The following is a 16379-nucleotide window of genomic DNA, read 5'->3' on the forward strand; positions in this document are numbered from 1 at the left end:
GACCTGTTGGAGCGGGTCCAGAAGAGGGCCATGAAAATGATCAGGGGGCTGGAACACCTCTCCTCTGAAGAAAGGCTGAGAGAGTTGGGGTTGTTCAGCCTAGAGAAGAGAAGGCTTTGGGGAGACCTTATTGCAGCCTATCAGTACTTAAAGGGGGTTTATAACAAAGATGGCAGCAAACTTTTTAGCAGGGCCTGTTGCGACAGGACAAGGGGGAATGGCTTTAAACTAAAGGGGGGTAGATTTAGACTAGATATAAGGAAGACATTCTTTACTGTGAGGGTGGTGAAACACTGGCACAAGTTGCCTGGAGAGGTGGTGGATGCCCCATCCCTGGAAACATTCAAGGTCATGTTGGATGGGGCTCTGAGCAACCTGATCTAGTTGAAGACATCCCTGCCCATGGCAGGGGGGTTGGACGAGATGACCTTTAGAGGTCCCTTCCAACCCAAACTATTCTGTGATTCTATGAACTTGCTGCATCAGCTTTAAACAAGCTCCCAAGGGGTGAGGACAAGAAAGGGTCACTTCAGGATCCCCAGCTAGGATGCTGTTAGTGTTGCAAGACTTTGCTCAAGGCAATCAGTTTTTACTCCCATTGTACAGTTAAAGTGAATGTTAAGGTAAACAGCTTATAACATAATGACTTCATGCATCTTTAGAAGGCTCTCAAGTAATCAGCAGATGATGGCCTGTCTCTGTTAGGGCACGATGGGTGGGGGGGGTACCTGCTATCCTCAACACCTGCCCTGGTGTCATCTGGTGTGTCACTTGATGGGGGGAGCAGCTATGCCCTCAGACTGCTCTCAGTTGTGCTGTGGCTGCATCCCAGCCTGGGCGGAGTGCATGCTTTCTATCTAACAAGCTTGCTGTTCTCTGAAATACTTGTCCTTACAAGCATGAAGGAGGCTGCAAGTGGGTGAAGCACTGAATTGCTGTGTATATGTCATGCTGTCTGTGTGTGCCAGCCTTAGATGTCCATTATCAAAGTTGCTGGAGGCTAGAGTTGTGGGTACTTAGAGTATAAACCACTTAATTTTCTATGTCATTATTTTACCCTAGTGGCTGTTGGAACATCAATGATTAACAAGAGCTTGGAGAAAGGTGATTCACAGCCAGTCCTGATGATACTGCAGTCCAAGTTTGAATTACGAGTCATTCCTGAGTGTGCTGACACCTACTTCAGGAACCTCTCTGAAGCCAAGAACCTGAAAACTAGAGAAGGTAAAAACCTTCCTGAAGGTTCCACATGTCCATATCACTGAGGCAACTGGAAAACTAGCACAGAAGACTTACCTAAAGTCACTGTAAACTGAGGAAGACAGTTGCTGGTTTTAGATCTTTTGAGAAATGTTATACTTGCCCAAGTGCTTTTTATGTGATGTTGAACTGTTGCACATATCATCCAGACCATAGTACATGCTGAGAAACAAGTCTAGCTATTTCCAGAGTCTAGCTAAGACTTTCTAGAGTCTCAAACTAGCCTCGGAGTGAATTTAGGGCAGCTTCTCTGTGACTGTCAATAGACTAGTCCATCCTCTCCAAAAACCATGTTACTCTCTGATTTATTTTTTTTTCCTGTTAGCAGATGCAGAGAAGGGTTAGGCTGCACACTTCAGCCTTATGGGTTACTGTCAAAGATCGAGCTAGGCTCTGCCAGAGTGTCAATGGCCTATTTATGGTCCCTGTGCATTGCCAGAGCAGCAGGTATCAGCACAAGCTGGGGCTAGAATCTGCCCATAGCAAGATGATGGGATGTTTTGTCATGTTAGAGCTGCAAGATGGTCATAGCTAATGCAGCCAAGATTAGCTAACAATAAAAAAAAAGTTACCGTCAATGTAGTATACTTTCTTACAGTAGATGGGCATGTTTAATCCTGCAACATGAGTTTTGAGAGGGCATTTTGCACAACTGACCTTATCAGCTTTACCTTGGGGCTTTTTGTCCGTGAGGAAATGAGGCTTTTGCTGCCAGTCAGGATACAGCCTTGTTTACCAAAGCACTAAACAAGACAATGATGTGGATATAGGAAATGCTCTGTGTGAGCTAGGTGTCAATAAGGCCAGCATTTGGCCTGAAGACAAGAACAACATTTTTTTATAAACACGGTCTCAGTTCCACTTCTGTGAGTGATGATAGAAGACGTAGCTCACGCTGTTTCAGGAGCAAGCACTAACTTGGCACGTTAGGTTTGGAGAAGCTGGCAGTGGATCTGTACGAACCTCATAGCTGTTTCATTCTGGATGAATGATCCTGATCCACCTAACAGGATATTTTGAAAACATCCTTACTACAAACTGGCCCAAGATATATAGTGACTCTGCATGTAAAATGGCTTCGTAGCCAATGTAGAGATGGGAAGTGGGTAGGAAGAGCTGTAACTTATCAGTGTAACAGGATGCAAATGTGTACTAATGGTATGTATTGCTTTTAGATTCTAATGAAAGTCCATGGATTAAACTTGTAATGAAAAACATGTATGATTACTATTACAATGTGGAAACTGAGGAAGGTACCTGTGTTGCCCCTGAAGGAGTTGTACCAAAAACTTCATGGTTAACTGGTGAAGAAATCCAGGTAGGTGGCCGAAACGTTTGCTGTGCTGGGTGAGACTGAAGATCACTTTAGTTCAGTATCTGCTTCTGACAGTAGCAGCAACTTAAATCTAAGCAGGCAGTGAAGCACAGCCTCCTGTCTGATGTCTGACAATGATTCAGGGACTTCCTAACTGGAAGTTACAGCGTTTCTTTTAATGGCCACCACCAGACACTGATGGAGGACAGTGATTGCTTTCTTGTCCTTTTAATTTTTTGGACTTCGTAATTGGCCTATGACAAGGAATTTCATTATGTACTTGGGGGCAGGTGAAAGCACTGTTTTATGTTAAAATCTAATCATCTGACAGCATTCCTGTATCTCCAAGCTCAATAGGATGAGTGTGATAATTAAACTCCCTTACTGTAGAGGTTTTGTGTTAGCATGAAATACAACTTAGAACAAGGTAGATCACACAAGTGTCTGCGCAATTTGTTTTTTTCATTCTGATGCAGGCCATCTAATTTACAGGTTTACTCTGCTGCACAAACAGCTCAAGTCAGTGTAGGTCCTGAAATTTTGACTGCAGCAATACTTGAGTGTGCTTCTCTAGAGAGAGCTCCCTGATCCATTTAGTATTTCTAGATGCCTGACTTGTACAAAAAACTTGTAAGTATTAGGAAAGCAGAACTCTCTTAACGTATAAAAAAACCTCTCTCAAAATAGCATATCCAGCTGAATAACTGAGGCTTGAAAGGAGTTCAGTTACCCTTCATATAAAATTCAGTGGTAGCAAAGTAGCTCTTCCTTCATACTGATTAAAATCTAGGGGTAAATCAGAGGGGCTTGGATAGGATGAACATAAGCTGTACAGATGATGGAGAGAATACAGACCAAATTCCAGGATGGTTTTAGCTTGAGTTTTTTTGCTTTTAAATGACCTTTTCCCATGATCTTTTAACAGAGCATTGTTGGGCAAGTTACAGCAGATTACAATCGAGAGCAGCTGTGGCTTGCTAATGAAAATCTGATTGTTCAGCTGCAAGCCCGAGCAAGGGGATTCTTAGTCAGAAAAAATTATCAGGAGAGAAAAGCATACCTTCAAAACCAGGAACCATCTGCCATCAAAATACAGGTATTGTTCCAGAACAAGAAGGTAACATGGCTTGGGCAACTTTCTGCATGTGACAGGTGATGTGGCTGATTACTACCACTGATAAAATTCTCAAATAGGTCTGTCTCCCTGTTTTCATTAGCAGCAGTTCAAACTTCTACATCTGCAAATATGTTCTTGCCTTCATTGGAGTAATTGTGCTTTTAAATAGCAAACATCCAGTTTTAAAAGAATGGATCATATCCACCTGCAGTCTAAGTTACTTCAGTGGGAGAAGCTTGGAAATACAAAGCCCTGGCTTTATTCTGAGGTGCTGAGGTTTTGCGTGGTACACATAACTATGCACAGTACAAAATCAGGAGATATTTGTTGAGTACCGAAGCAAAAATTCCTTGGCAAAGCATGACTTAAGAAATACATTCCTTTCTAGACTATCCCCACTTGGAAGTGATTTGCCTCTGCTCCATGAAGTCATAGCTGGGTAGGGAGTGGCAGCCACCCTGGTATTCTCGGGCTCTAGCAGTATTTCTTGGATGTCTTCAGTTTGCTGAACTCCGAGAGGAGTATAAAAGAAACTCTCTGCTGAGGGTGTGAACACTGACAAATGCATGCACGCTGGTTTTAAACGGTGAAATAGCTACCTCCTGTTTAGAAGCAATTTATTCCAGTCTTGAAAAACAATCAATCAACCCTCCCAAAAACTTACAGAAAAATGTACAACTGATTTTGTTAATCTATAGAAACTTAATTTAAAAATTCATGATGATGAATACCTTTACCACTAGCAGCTGTCATTGGGATTGGCCTTTCATTTTCTGACATGGTGTCTGAGCCCAGTAAAGAACTGTACTGTTCTTTGAGTAATTCAGGGTCTGTGGACAGGTTCAAAAATGTGGAGAAATGTAGGTAAATAAAATTGTTCTCTGATTGTTTTCTATGGGAATTAAAGTAGAAATGACTTGTGAAAAGACAACAAGTAGAGGACGAGGCTGGTGTCACTGGCTGGATAGAGATGAAAGGCAAATTATGGTAAAGGCAGCAAGAGTATCTGTGTTATCCCTGTCATTGGGTTCCTTGCCAAGACTTTGCTTCTGAGCTAGCAAAGGGAGAGCCAAGTAAGGGTACTGGGAGGTTATCATCTGTGTTACAAGATGATCCTGAGTGACTCTGGAAGACCAAGAGACTTGGGAAGGAGGCCAGGCCAAGAACAATGCGGGTCCAGCTAGGTAGGGGACAGCTTTTGGATGTAATGGGCAAGAGCTGGCAAAGTCTCCCTGTGTGGGATGAAGCCAGTGACTGGGATGCTAAAGGATGCGGGTGTACTGGTGATAAGAGTAAGAATGACTTCAGGGGAGGGAAGGAAATGGCATTGGACAGCAAAGTGTTTGTGCTGAGACTGGCCAAAATTAACATGAAATGTATCAGGGCACCTTAAAAATATAGAGGCAAGCTTACTTACACCTTAGTTATCTTTTTACCACAATGGCAGTTTTTCTCTACAAGATAAACACTGTTAATGATTTTAGTGTATATATGTAGATTTCAATAAATATTAGTTTCTTATTAGTAATAATGTTCTCCTGCCTTTTATAAAATAGGCTTTCTGGAAAGGATTCAAACAAAGAAAAAGCTATGTTGACAGATTAAAGGTGCTTCAAGGAAATGTTGCTGCTATTGTTAAGGTAAGATCCCACTGTGTTTTGGGGCCTGAGTATGCTTTATCCCTTGGCTTGGTCCTCCACCACCTGGGAATCAGAGACTAGGAACACAAACGGGAAGGACTTGTGCCCCAGAAATTTGTGTGATGTTGAAAGTTGTGTAGATGACAGCTGAAGTAAATTGCTTCTTGAAAGCTCTGTGTTTGACTTCTATCAGGCTTTGCTAAACTTGAGTGGCTCATAATAGAGATTTACTTATGCTTCCCTTTCCATAATACTAAATTAGAAAATATTTGAGCTGACAGTGTGTTATCATTTCATTAAAAGCTGTCAAATCTACGTGTCTGAAAAGTGTTCACTTTTTTGAGATGCTAATGGGATACCATGTCATGACTAGATTGTAGATTGCAGATGGGATATTGATCTCCTGTCTCTGAAGGAGACTGGTTTACAACTGAGAGCTGAGACTTGAAGGTAGAAATGACTTCCAAAGATAATGCTACACATGGGTGGTAGAGCCTTGAACTCAACTTGCTATTTCAGTCGAAGCCCATTAATCTGGTCACTGGACTGTAGGAGCCCAGTGGTACATTCATCTATGGTCCCGAGCATGTGAGAACAGCATGCCCGTAGAAGAGGACTGTCAGAAGTGAGCACACACGCGTGCGCACACCCACCCACCCACCAGTTTGTGCTGTGTCTGTTAAGTTTTTTATTTAATTCTATTTAATTTTCAGATTCAGTCATGGGTCAAAATGTGGCTAGCAAAGAGAGCTTACAGGAAACGGCTGCAATACTTCAAGGATCACGTAAGTCCTTTTTCTCCATTTTGAACATGAAGCATTAAAATGGGGTAATATGACCGCACGGGCAGTTTTGGGAATCTCAGGAAAGAGTACAGCTTCTGCAGTGTGCTTCTGAGCAGAAATGTGTCATAACTAGATTCTTCTGCCTAATCTTGGTCCCTTCCAGAATGATGAAATTGTGAAGATACAAGCATTTCTCAGAGCAAACAAAGCCAGGGAGGACTACAGAACACTAAGTAAGTGGTAACAGTTGAATGTTGTGTATTTGGGGAGAAGTATGTTACTGTGTTTAGTCTTTTTTTTTTTTTAACTTTCACACAGGATTTCTCAGTCTCCTATTCCCCTTCAAAAGCAGGTGCAAGTGTTTGTAAACCAATTGTTTTACAGCTGAAACTATTTTGGATAGCTGTACTTACACAGTATGACAAAAATATTGTTCTAACTGGCATAAACTTCTCTCTGCAGTTCCAAAGTTTTCTGCACAGTGATCAGTTTCCTGAGGGTTTTAGGGATGTTCAGTATTATGTCAACTAACAAGCCTATTTACTTCAACTATAGTTGGTGCTGAAAATCCACCCTTGACTGTCCTGCGCAAATTTGCCTACCTCTTGGACCAAAGTGACTTAGACTTCCAAGAAGAACTAGAAGTAACAAGGTTAAGGGAAGAAGTGGTTACAAAAATTCGATCCAACCAACAGCTGGAGAAGGACTTGAACTTAATGGATATAAAGATTGGACTGCTGGTGAAAAACAGAATCACTCTGCAGGTCAGCAGGCTCTGTTCAGGCTCCCTTGGTAGCATGCACTGTGTACTTTCACGTGTTGAAGGAGCTCAGGATTACACAATCACAGCACAGTTGAGGCTGGAAGGGACCTCCGGAGGTCATCTGGTCCAACCCCCCTTCTCAAGCAGGGCCACCCAGCGCAGGTTGCCCAGGACCATGTCCAGACAGCTTTTGAACACCTCCAAGGGTGGAGACTCCACAACCTCCCTGAGCAACCTATGCCGGCGCTTGGTCACCCTCAATTAGTTAAAATACTCCTGGTAAATTAAGCGCTTTCTTTGTGTGTCTTAAGTAATCTTGTCAAAATACCTTGTGGTAGAGGTTGTTCTGTTGTCCTGAGTGGTATGTCAGTTTGCTACTGAATGTCACTCTGTTTTGCTACTTGTGGACAATAGTAATTGCTTGGCAGATTTCATGCATCTTTTCTGTGGTAGAATGGAGTAGACTTCTGATCATATTTGAGAGCTTATTCATTGTTAACTAAATGATGAATGAGTCTGTACATGAGATCATGTTTCCCAGACAGTCATTGTTGTCAAGCCATACTGGTGACAAGATAAAGAGTTCAAAAGACTGGTTAGTGAATAGAGCAGCAAAATATACTCCTTCCTTGGAGGAATATTGCATTTAACATGGTTGGGAAAATGTTAATTTTTCCAATTTGCCGGTTTTGTGACTATATAATCTAGACTTTTGATCATCTGTCTGCAGGATGTGGTACTGCACAGTAAGAAACTTAACAAAAAGAGCAAAAGTCAGCTGGAAGAGATGGTTATGGTTGACAAACAGGGTATCAAAGGTTTGAGTAAAGAGAGAAGAAAAAAACTGGAGGCTTATCAACATTTATTCTACCTTTTACAGGTAAATCTTAATGTACAAATTAACATGGCAGCAAATTGCTAAAGAAAAACTAGAAATATATTGCTTGCTTTGTTTTAGTGATTGTAGTAGTGATTATGAAAAGATTTCCAAAGTAGTATGCATACTGCAGCAAATACTATGATAAACTTCTAATATTTCCTGTAATTGAGAAAATCCTCACTGTCTTTAAACTGTGCAAGAAATATAACTGTTTTTTTCTCAAGAAAAACTTCAGTCCGTACTGAAGCCAAAAAGAAATGTTTTCGTCCATATAACTTTTAGTCCACATAAATTACTGTCACTATTGCTGTGCATTATATGTGGTGGAAAGGAAGTTGTCTGCTGTGCAGCTGACAGCATATAATGCATCTGTTCTTGTGCTCTTTTTATCTCATCTCACTGAAGTTTTTCTAGAAGAATTTTAGATATTCCCAGGGCAGATGCCCTCTAATACTTAAGTGGACATGTAGTATGCAATGTCTTCTTGGTAGATAGCCATTGTTGTTTGGTAAATTGTCATTGTCATCAGATACATAGACCTGATGCACAGAGGTACTGTTTGGAGACTATAAATAAAATCCTTACTGGTGCTACTCACAGGTATCTAATTGTGCAGTATTCAGTGTTTCTTATGCATTAGGATTTGGAAAAAAGTAAAGCCAGTGTGGAAAAGTGACATATATGGGAATCAACATAAATGCTTTTGGTGTTAACAGAAATGTAGAGAGAGCTGCCCCACAAGTGGGGGCAGCTTGTCCTGAAAAATAGTATTTAAGTCATTTGTTTGTTTTCTAGACTAATCCCATGTATCTGGCGAAGCTGATTTTCCAGATGCCACAAAACAAATCAACCAAGTTTATGGATACGGTCATCTTCACTCTATACAACTATGCCTCCAATCAACGAGAAGAATATCTGCTTCTCAAACTCTTCAAAACTGCTCTAGAAGAGGAGATAAAGTATGTGCTCTCACAAGAAGACTTTAGTTAATTTGTGTTGCAGACAGTTCAATGAATACTTCATACCTAAAAGAATTTGATGGTTAATCTTTAAACTGCTGTAAAATTGTATACGTATTTTTGTTACTAGAGACATTTGTTTTCAGGGTAACTTACTCATTAACTCAAGCTATTTCCAATTCAGAAAAAAATCTTTCTATGGTGGACAATATTTTTGTATGAAAAAATCTCTTGAAAAAAAATAGACACTAGGGTTTCTTGCTTTTGTGCTTGAGTATTTAAGGGTGGAGAAAGTCTTTTCTGTCTCTGTGTAAATGTATGTTCTGTAAGGGGACAGTGGTGGCTCATCCTGAAACAATAAAATCTTATTTTATGCCCTTAACAGGTATTTGCTCAACAGGTATTTGGGCCTGAATCAGGTATATATTAGCTGTCACTAACAGTGCTATGTTCCAGGGACGTTACTATAACACATACAGAATTCAGGTAGTGGTTTCTATAATCTTGTTTTATATGAAAGCCTAAGAAATAGACTGTATAAACATGTTTCAGCATAGAAATAGGATAATTTTAAGTGTGGGTTTTGAAAACATGGATAACTGCATACATAAGTCAGATCTGAGAACTCTTCTGTTCTTGATACAGCTCTAAGGTAGACCAGATACAGGATATCGTTACTGGAAACCCCACTGTCATTAAGATGGTCGTCAGCTTCAATCGAGGTGCTCGTGGACAGAACACTCTGCGCCAGCTCCTGGCCCCAGTGGTGAAGGAGATCATGGAGGACAAGTCCCTCATAATCAACACTAGTCCTGTGGATGTGTACAAGTCATGGGTAAACCAGCTAGAAATGCAGACTGGTGAGGCCAGGTGAGTGAGGAAGCTGGACATATTGTACCATTTAAATACCTGAGGGATCCCTCAGTTCTGCTCTCTCTTTCCTTCTCTGACAAATTGCACTTGTGCCCATGCATCCCTTCCCCATCTTCCTGCAGCACAATGAGAGTTTTTGGAGAGAGGTGCTTGAAAAACAGGTACTTTAACCTGTTCTGAACAACAAAGGGATTGCTTTCCTGGTCATGAACTTCAAAAGTCAATTATTTAATCTTTACAAGTGTAGTAGACTATGTCATAGAAGAATTTATAGCCTTTTTCCCAGGTTTTATAACAGCATGTTAATAGTGTCTCAGGCTTTTGAGGACCTATGCTGGGACTGGGGTATGGAGATGCATGCCTTAAATTAGGATTCTCCTTTTGTAATTAAGGGAAGATACATGGTGGCATGTGCACCCCTACCTAAACAAACTGCCCTCCTCCAAAAAAAGGAAGCTAATGCATCTGAGACTTTCGTTACTTAGCCAACTTCAACTGTATGTCTGACTCTTTTTCTGTTCACTGATGGCCCTTATGAAGCAAAAAAAATGTATTTTATTCTCAAATACGTTTAGCCTGGTTTAATATCTGTTTGCTTTGCAGCAAATTGCCATATGATGTAACCACAGAACAAGCATTAACACACACAGAGGTGGTCAATAAACTGGAATCATCGATTCAGAGTTTGCGAGCAGTAACTGACAAAGTTCTCACGTCAATATTCTCTTCTCTCAATATGATGCCGTAAGTGCTGAGTTAGGACTCTCCAAGCTGCAGTTCATGTGCACAGTGAAGCTTCACTTGAAACTCAGCAATGGAGACCCTTTCAAATTACATGGCTTCTGATATGTGCCTCTTGAATGACTCCCCCAGTAGAGGGAGTGGTTTCTCCACTTCTACTCTGCTTTAGCAGCCTCATGAAGGTCTCGTGTACTTGAAACTTTTTGTATTTTCCATTATAATCTCGTTTTCTGTTTTAAGTGGCTAGGGAAAAAGCCAATTACTTGGCTGACTAGAGTGATTGTTTTACTTCATCTAAGTCTTTCCAATATTTTTCCTTTTCATCTGTTCTACATGTAGTTATGGAATGAGATATATAGCCAAAGTTCTGAAGAGCTCACTCCATGAGAAATTCCCAGATGCAACAGAAGATGAACTATTAAAGGTAGACTTCTGAGGGCGAACTGCCAGCAGCTTGTTCTTTTAATGCCAAAGGGGATTTTTATTGATACTAAGCATTCTAAGGAACTAAGAAAACCAGCATTTACTGAAGGAACTTGGCACTTCTTGGGTTACAAAGGGGTGGTGCAAGGGGAGGAGAAGGGAACTCTGTTGCCACGACCTAGCTATCTTAATCTGGGTGCTCAGCAATTCTTATGGAAGACAGTACTCAACCTGTCTTGGATAGTAACTGTTCTTTGAAGGATAGAGTTTGTCTGAATCATCTTGGGTTTTGGTTTTGTACTATGGGCCTTGCCACCAGCAATCCTTTCATGGGGATCACTGTGGTCGTCTTCCCCCCACCCCCCACAACTTCTACCTGAAGTTGTTAACATATTAAAAAAATGTATTAGAAAAAATTGCATTAATATTGTAATTTAAATACAATGAGGAAGGACTCTAAAAACGAATTGCAAGTAGATTATTACATTACACTTATTTAAGATGCTTGTAAAAGTTGCAGGAATGACATTTGTATGGGCTGAAAAGTAAAGTGTGAGTGATAAGCATGGAACTGGCACACTGGCCATTGCTAACCTACCACAGCCATGGTGCCTCTTCAGAGGGCTTAGGGGAATTGCTCCATGAGCCTTCCAGTCAGCTGAGAGACTGACAACTCTCTCAAATTAGAACTATTTGCTTTTCAATAAAGGTACTTTCATTAGTGTTTAATGAAACGGTTCTAAACTTACAAGGTATTCATTTCAATAGGAATTCCCTATTACTATTCAAAAAGATACTGTTTAGTGTTTGAATATGTATATCCTGGTGCCCAGAGGACTTCGAACTTCTCAGCTGAAAAATTAATTCTGCTTTTGTGTGTTCTAACAATGCATTGGAAATCCTTGCAAGCAGCATTTATGGGGTACTTCTGTCCATCACTCCAGCAATACAGATCAAGGCACTGCTGAACTTACAGCAAAAAAAAAAAGTAGCAAAGGCACCCAACTGAAAGCCTTTAAATGTGTAAGTTGGAAGTTCTGCAGGTGACTACACATAAGCTAAGGCAAACTGCAGAAAGAATGTCCTGCCTGTTTCTGAGACCAGGAATGATTTGAAGCCACCATCTGTACAATGCAAGTTACTGTAACATCATTATAGAAACTGTGGTTTGGAAACTCTGTTCTCTAGTCTTTTAGGGCTGCATGCAGTCCTCGTGAGAAACAATGGGTCCCTTCTCAATGAATGCATTAAATGGTGGCAGATATCTGTAGCACTTCAGAGAATGAGCCTTTGGAGCTGAACCTTGCAAAATCTAGAAGAAAGAAGAGTTGTATTTGTCATTGTGTTCAACTCAATGCCTTGCATTAGCTGACCTAAAGCCAGCACCAAATTGAAATGTGGTTGTAAAAGTCCATAACTGGTGTTCACAGAGGTGTTGTAAGAGACACATCTTATAAAAGACCACAGGCTCTTTCAGTTAGCCACATAGGTAACACGTATGTCTTAGGGGTTCTTCTAGCACTGGTTCCTATGGTCTAATTCAGAAGTAGAAATGATTGATCATGTTTTGTAAAATGTAATCATTGTATGCAAAGGGAAGATCTCTTAATTTTTTCTTGTAGATTGTCGGCAACCTCCTGTACTATCGCTACATGAACCCTGCCATTGTCGCTCCTGATGGTTTTGATATAATTGATATGACAGCCGGCGGCCAGATACACCCTGACCAGAGGAGGAACCTAGGTTGTGTGGCAAAAGTCCTTCAGCACGCTGCTTCTAACAAACTCTTTGAAGGAGAAAGCGAACATCTGTCATCTATGAACACTTACCTCTCACAGACATACCAGAAGTTCAGGTATGCAAAGCCCTCACAAATACCTCCACAGTAGGTGGACTCCTCGTTTATAGGAATTCCCTGCTCAGAGTTAAGTGTTGCGTGATCTGCCATAGAGAAATTATCACTGCTGAGGAAGTTGAAGCAGGAGTAACAGGTTGTATTTCTGCTTGAGCTTTAGTTTGAGAACTGATCATCTCTGGCTTCCTTACTGCAAACAGAGATTGTGAGAGCAGTGTGGGGTGATTCATTATCCAGCAGAAATAATGTGTTCTTTGGGTCGGGAGGACAGCTGAATGTTTTGTCTGAGGAAAAAACTTACTGGTCAGGAAAAAGTTGTGGGTTTTGTTTTTATTCTTTCATCTTTGCTGAGACATTCCACACAGATTTTATTCTTTCATCTTGCACAGTCATAGGAAATTGCATGTTTTGCTACACTCTGGGACACAAGTTCTTTGGGATTATTGCCTATCTTTTTGGGTGATTGCTATTATTAGCTTGAAGCGTTGTTGAGTCTTGTGACAAACTCACTTTCAGAACTTCTATCTTTAGTGTCTGCCCTTCGTGAAAGCAAATGCATTGTTCATATAATGGGTTTCCTTGAGACGTCAGCCATGAACACAAAGATACTGAAACTTAGTCATTCTGTTTATTGAAGTATTTAAGGGCATGACATAAACATGAAGAAACAATAGGGTAGAAAGTGTTATAGCAAGAATAACAAACGCTAATGAAAAGAGAGATCCTATTCTAGTTGGCCCTTTGATCACTACAAAAGGAAGAATTCCTCTACTAATTAAGCTAACTTTATACAAAACTGAGTCCCTGCGTGACTGCGCTCTGTACTTTAACTAACCCTCCTTAGACACCAATGGTGGCTGCTCTCAGTTGCCTGTTCCCCTTGTATTCACCCAGCAACTGCAATTGCAATATTAGCTACCAGCCCTGCCTAGATCTTTTACTGTGTGTTTATGAACTTGTACAGGAATTTGTCCAAACCCTTCTTAAACCTTTGAGATCATCTGCCTCCACAACCTCCGCCTGTAGCAATGTTCAGAAGTTTGCTACCTGTCGGTTAAAATGGTGCTTCCTTTCATTTATTTGAAATTAATGTTTTCCTGCTAGTTTCATTGCAAACCTCCTTGTCCCATTATTGTGAGATTTGATGAAAGAATTCTGCACCCACCTCATGCATCACCACAGTGATTTTGTACAACTTTATCATACCCCTCAGCTTTTCCTCTCCAAACTGAGGAATCCCAGCGCCCCCCCCCCCTTTTTTTTTCCTAATACCAACTTTAAAGGTCCTCTGAGCCTGAAACTTGCACCCTCCTCAACAGCGCAGAGCTGACATAGTGAAGGGCAGGACGGCTCCTGCAGCATCCCTGTAGGTCTCATCTAAAACCCTGTTTCTTACAGCTGCTCCAATTCAGGTCCTCTCACTTTGTAAAACAAAGTGGTCCTCCGACAGGAGGACCTTGCTGGTTCTTGGTTGTCTGTGCACATCCCTGAAGCTCTCAGTAGCTTGGAGAGACACCTGTTGTCATCTTGGAAAGCAGGTCTTAGCTCTCCATGTACATGCTAGTCATGTCGAAGTAACGCCTCAACCATACTTTGCATTTTTTTTCCTCTCAAGATTCTTGCATTTATAAACAATACCACATTTTCTGTCATTTTGAGCAGCTCAATTTCTGAATAACAGCAATTTAAACATTTGTAGGCCAAGCGGTAATTTTGTGCAGCTATTTCAAATAATTTCTTCTCAGCACACTTCATCCTACAAAGTGCCTTCCTAAAATCGGAGGGTCTTTCTGTGGAAATCCTTTCATAACTTCTAAAGCATTAAATACAGACTTCTCTAAGTCTTTAAAATTTACCAAGTTATAACTCCTTGTTGAACAAGGAGAAAAAAATTTACCTTTAAAACAGTCTTCCACCAGCTGTCCAGGAAAGATGGAATGCTTTGTCATTTGTATTGATGTGTTAATACGTTGCCTCCAAAAGGTTCCTTCAAACACTAAGTGTAGATTGCAGATTATAAGAGAAATATAATGTATTTCAAAGACTTGATTGTGGTTTTTTTACACAGGCTAACTAAAGTGAGTTTATAGGGGACAATTATTGAAGTCTTTCTCATTTTCTCTTAGGAATTTTTTTCAAGCAGCATGTGATGTTCCTGAGCCAGAGGAGAAATTCAATATTGATGAATACTCTGACATGGTGACCCTTAGCAAACCTGTCATATATATCTCCATTGAAGAAATTATCAATACTCATTCAGTAAGTCAATGAAAAGACACTAGTCAACAAACTAAAGTGTATAGATTATTAAATACTTGCAACAAAGAGTCTCTGGGGAAAGCTTTGTGTTCATTCTTCCTTTTGAAATAATTTCTTCAGTTCATCTCTGAAATGGTCTGGAATTGGGTATTAGTTTGCTTTTTTCCTAGAAGACTGCTTCAATGTAAAAGTATCATCTTGAATAACAATTAGAATATAATATTTTATGATGGGAGGGAGGAACATTTTTGTTCTAATCTAGTGTGACATTTCTAAGTTACTTATACTTACAAATACTTTCCTGTCTTGGCTAAGAAAGTGACACCAATTTGAAGAAGCTCCTTTGACGCTGGGAATAGACGATAATTCAGTGTGTTTCGTGACTCTGGCATTCTGTCATATGTTTTCTTGGAAGCAGATGCAAACATCTGATTTAGAAGGACTGAAACTGTGGCATCCTGCCAGTTCTTTATCGTGCATAAAGAACAGATTAACTGCAGTCTGTAGTATGACTCATTAGGGTGTAAGTTAAATGTCTGTCCTCCTAAAGCTGGGATATTGCTCTCTGTTTCCTGGCTTGCTCACTTCTGTCTTGTAAGTATGTCTGTAATGCCTTTCTTTTCTGGACATAGGCTTTTTAGTTGTCCAGTGTTTAAAAATACTTAGAATCCTGGAATTTTTGCCTACTGTGCATGCTTTGCTGTAGCTAAATTTCGGTGAAGCTTGGTGACACTATGTCTTTCCTTCAGTCCTCCAAGTAAGCACTATTGCTTCTATGGGGAATGGACTGTTGAATCTAGTAGTCGCTAATGCCACTGGCTTTATCTAACTCAGCATGGCATTACTTTTCTTATGGATAGTGAGAGCCTGTTTTCAAGAAAATGTTGCTGTCCTGTTCATGCTCTTTATTAACTTGGCTTACCAGTATTTTTGTGGCTTAAAGTTTTGAGAATGTGCCCAGGTGCAACATGTTCACAAATCTCCTGCAACTTGTATTAGAAATTGTGCAGCAGGTGCTGCATAGCTAGTTTCTCCTTACCTTTCAGAAATTACTGTATTTTCTATCACTGCCACTATTGTAAGCTACTGGAATGGATATACAGAAAATAGGTATCATTCTGTGGATGAACCCTGTATTCATTCCTTTGTGTGATTAGTTCAGGATGCAGCACTGAAATGCTCTGCTTGGGATTATCGCCCTTTACTCTGCAATACTTTGTTAGTCCTAAAGGCAAATCTTAAACTTCTGCTCAGCTGTGATGTTCAGCACCCCAGAGATGATTGCCGGAGGAGCACAGCAAGAGCAATTCTAAACTTGTAGTCCAGAACTGAGCATGGCTTCCTCCCTTGGGTCCTCCATAATCCTGATCACACTAGGTCCATGTTTTTCAGCACTTAGTCTTGGGATTTATTTACAAATATAAAGACACTGGGAATGGGGGTTTTGGGATAATGACTTCATTTACATTTGTTTATAGCTACTATTAGAACACCAGGATGCCATTGCCA

General features: G+C 40.5%; 1 protein-coding gene across 1 annotated transcript in view; it reads left to right on the plus strand.

The window, feature by feature from the left end:
- Nucleotides 1-16379, plus strand: part of IQGAP2 (IQ motif containing GTPase activating protein 2) — a 109123-nt gene that overhangs the window by 82181 nt on the left and 10563 nt on the right. The window contains exons 16-30 of the mRNA XM_009327312.1: nucleotides 1063-1224; nucleotides 2436-2578; nucleotides 3501-3671; nucleotides 5249-5332; nucleotides 6046-6117; nucleotides 6281-6350; nucleotides 6673-6881; nucleotides 7611-7760; nucleotides 8556-8719; nucleotides 9365-9589; nucleotides 10196-10336; nucleotides 10673-10757; nucleotides 12379-12611; nucleotides 14738-14870; nucleotides 16349-16375. Of these exons, the coding sequence (XP_009325587.1) occupies nucleotides 1063-1224; nucleotides 2436-2578; nucleotides 3501-3671; nucleotides 5249-5332; nucleotides 6046-6117; nucleotides 6281-6350; nucleotides 6673-6881; nucleotides 7611-7760; nucleotides 8556-8719; nucleotides 9365-9589; nucleotides 10196-10336; nucleotides 10673-10757; nucleotides 12379-12611; nucleotides 14738-14870; nucleotides 16349-16375 (2069 nt within the window). The remainder of the gene's footprint in view (nucleotides 1-1062; nucleotides 1225-2435; nucleotides 2579-3500; nucleotides 3672-5248; nucleotides 5333-6045; nucleotides 6118-6280; nucleotides 6351-6672; nucleotides 6882-7610; nucleotides 7761-8555; nucleotides 8720-9364; nucleotides 9590-10195; nucleotides 10337-10672; nucleotides 10758-12378; nucleotides 12612-14737; nucleotides 14871-16348; nucleotides 16376-16379) is intronic.

This window comes from Pygoscelis adeliae, unplaced genomic scaffold (genome assembly GCF_000699105.1).
Source record: "Pygoscelis adeliae isolate BGI_AS28 unplaced genomic scaffold, ASM69910v1 Scaffold26, whole genome shotgun sequence".
Taxonomy (NCBI): Eukaryota; Metazoa; Chordata; class Aves; order Sphenisciformes; family Spheniscidae; genus Pygoscelis; species Pygoscelis adeliae.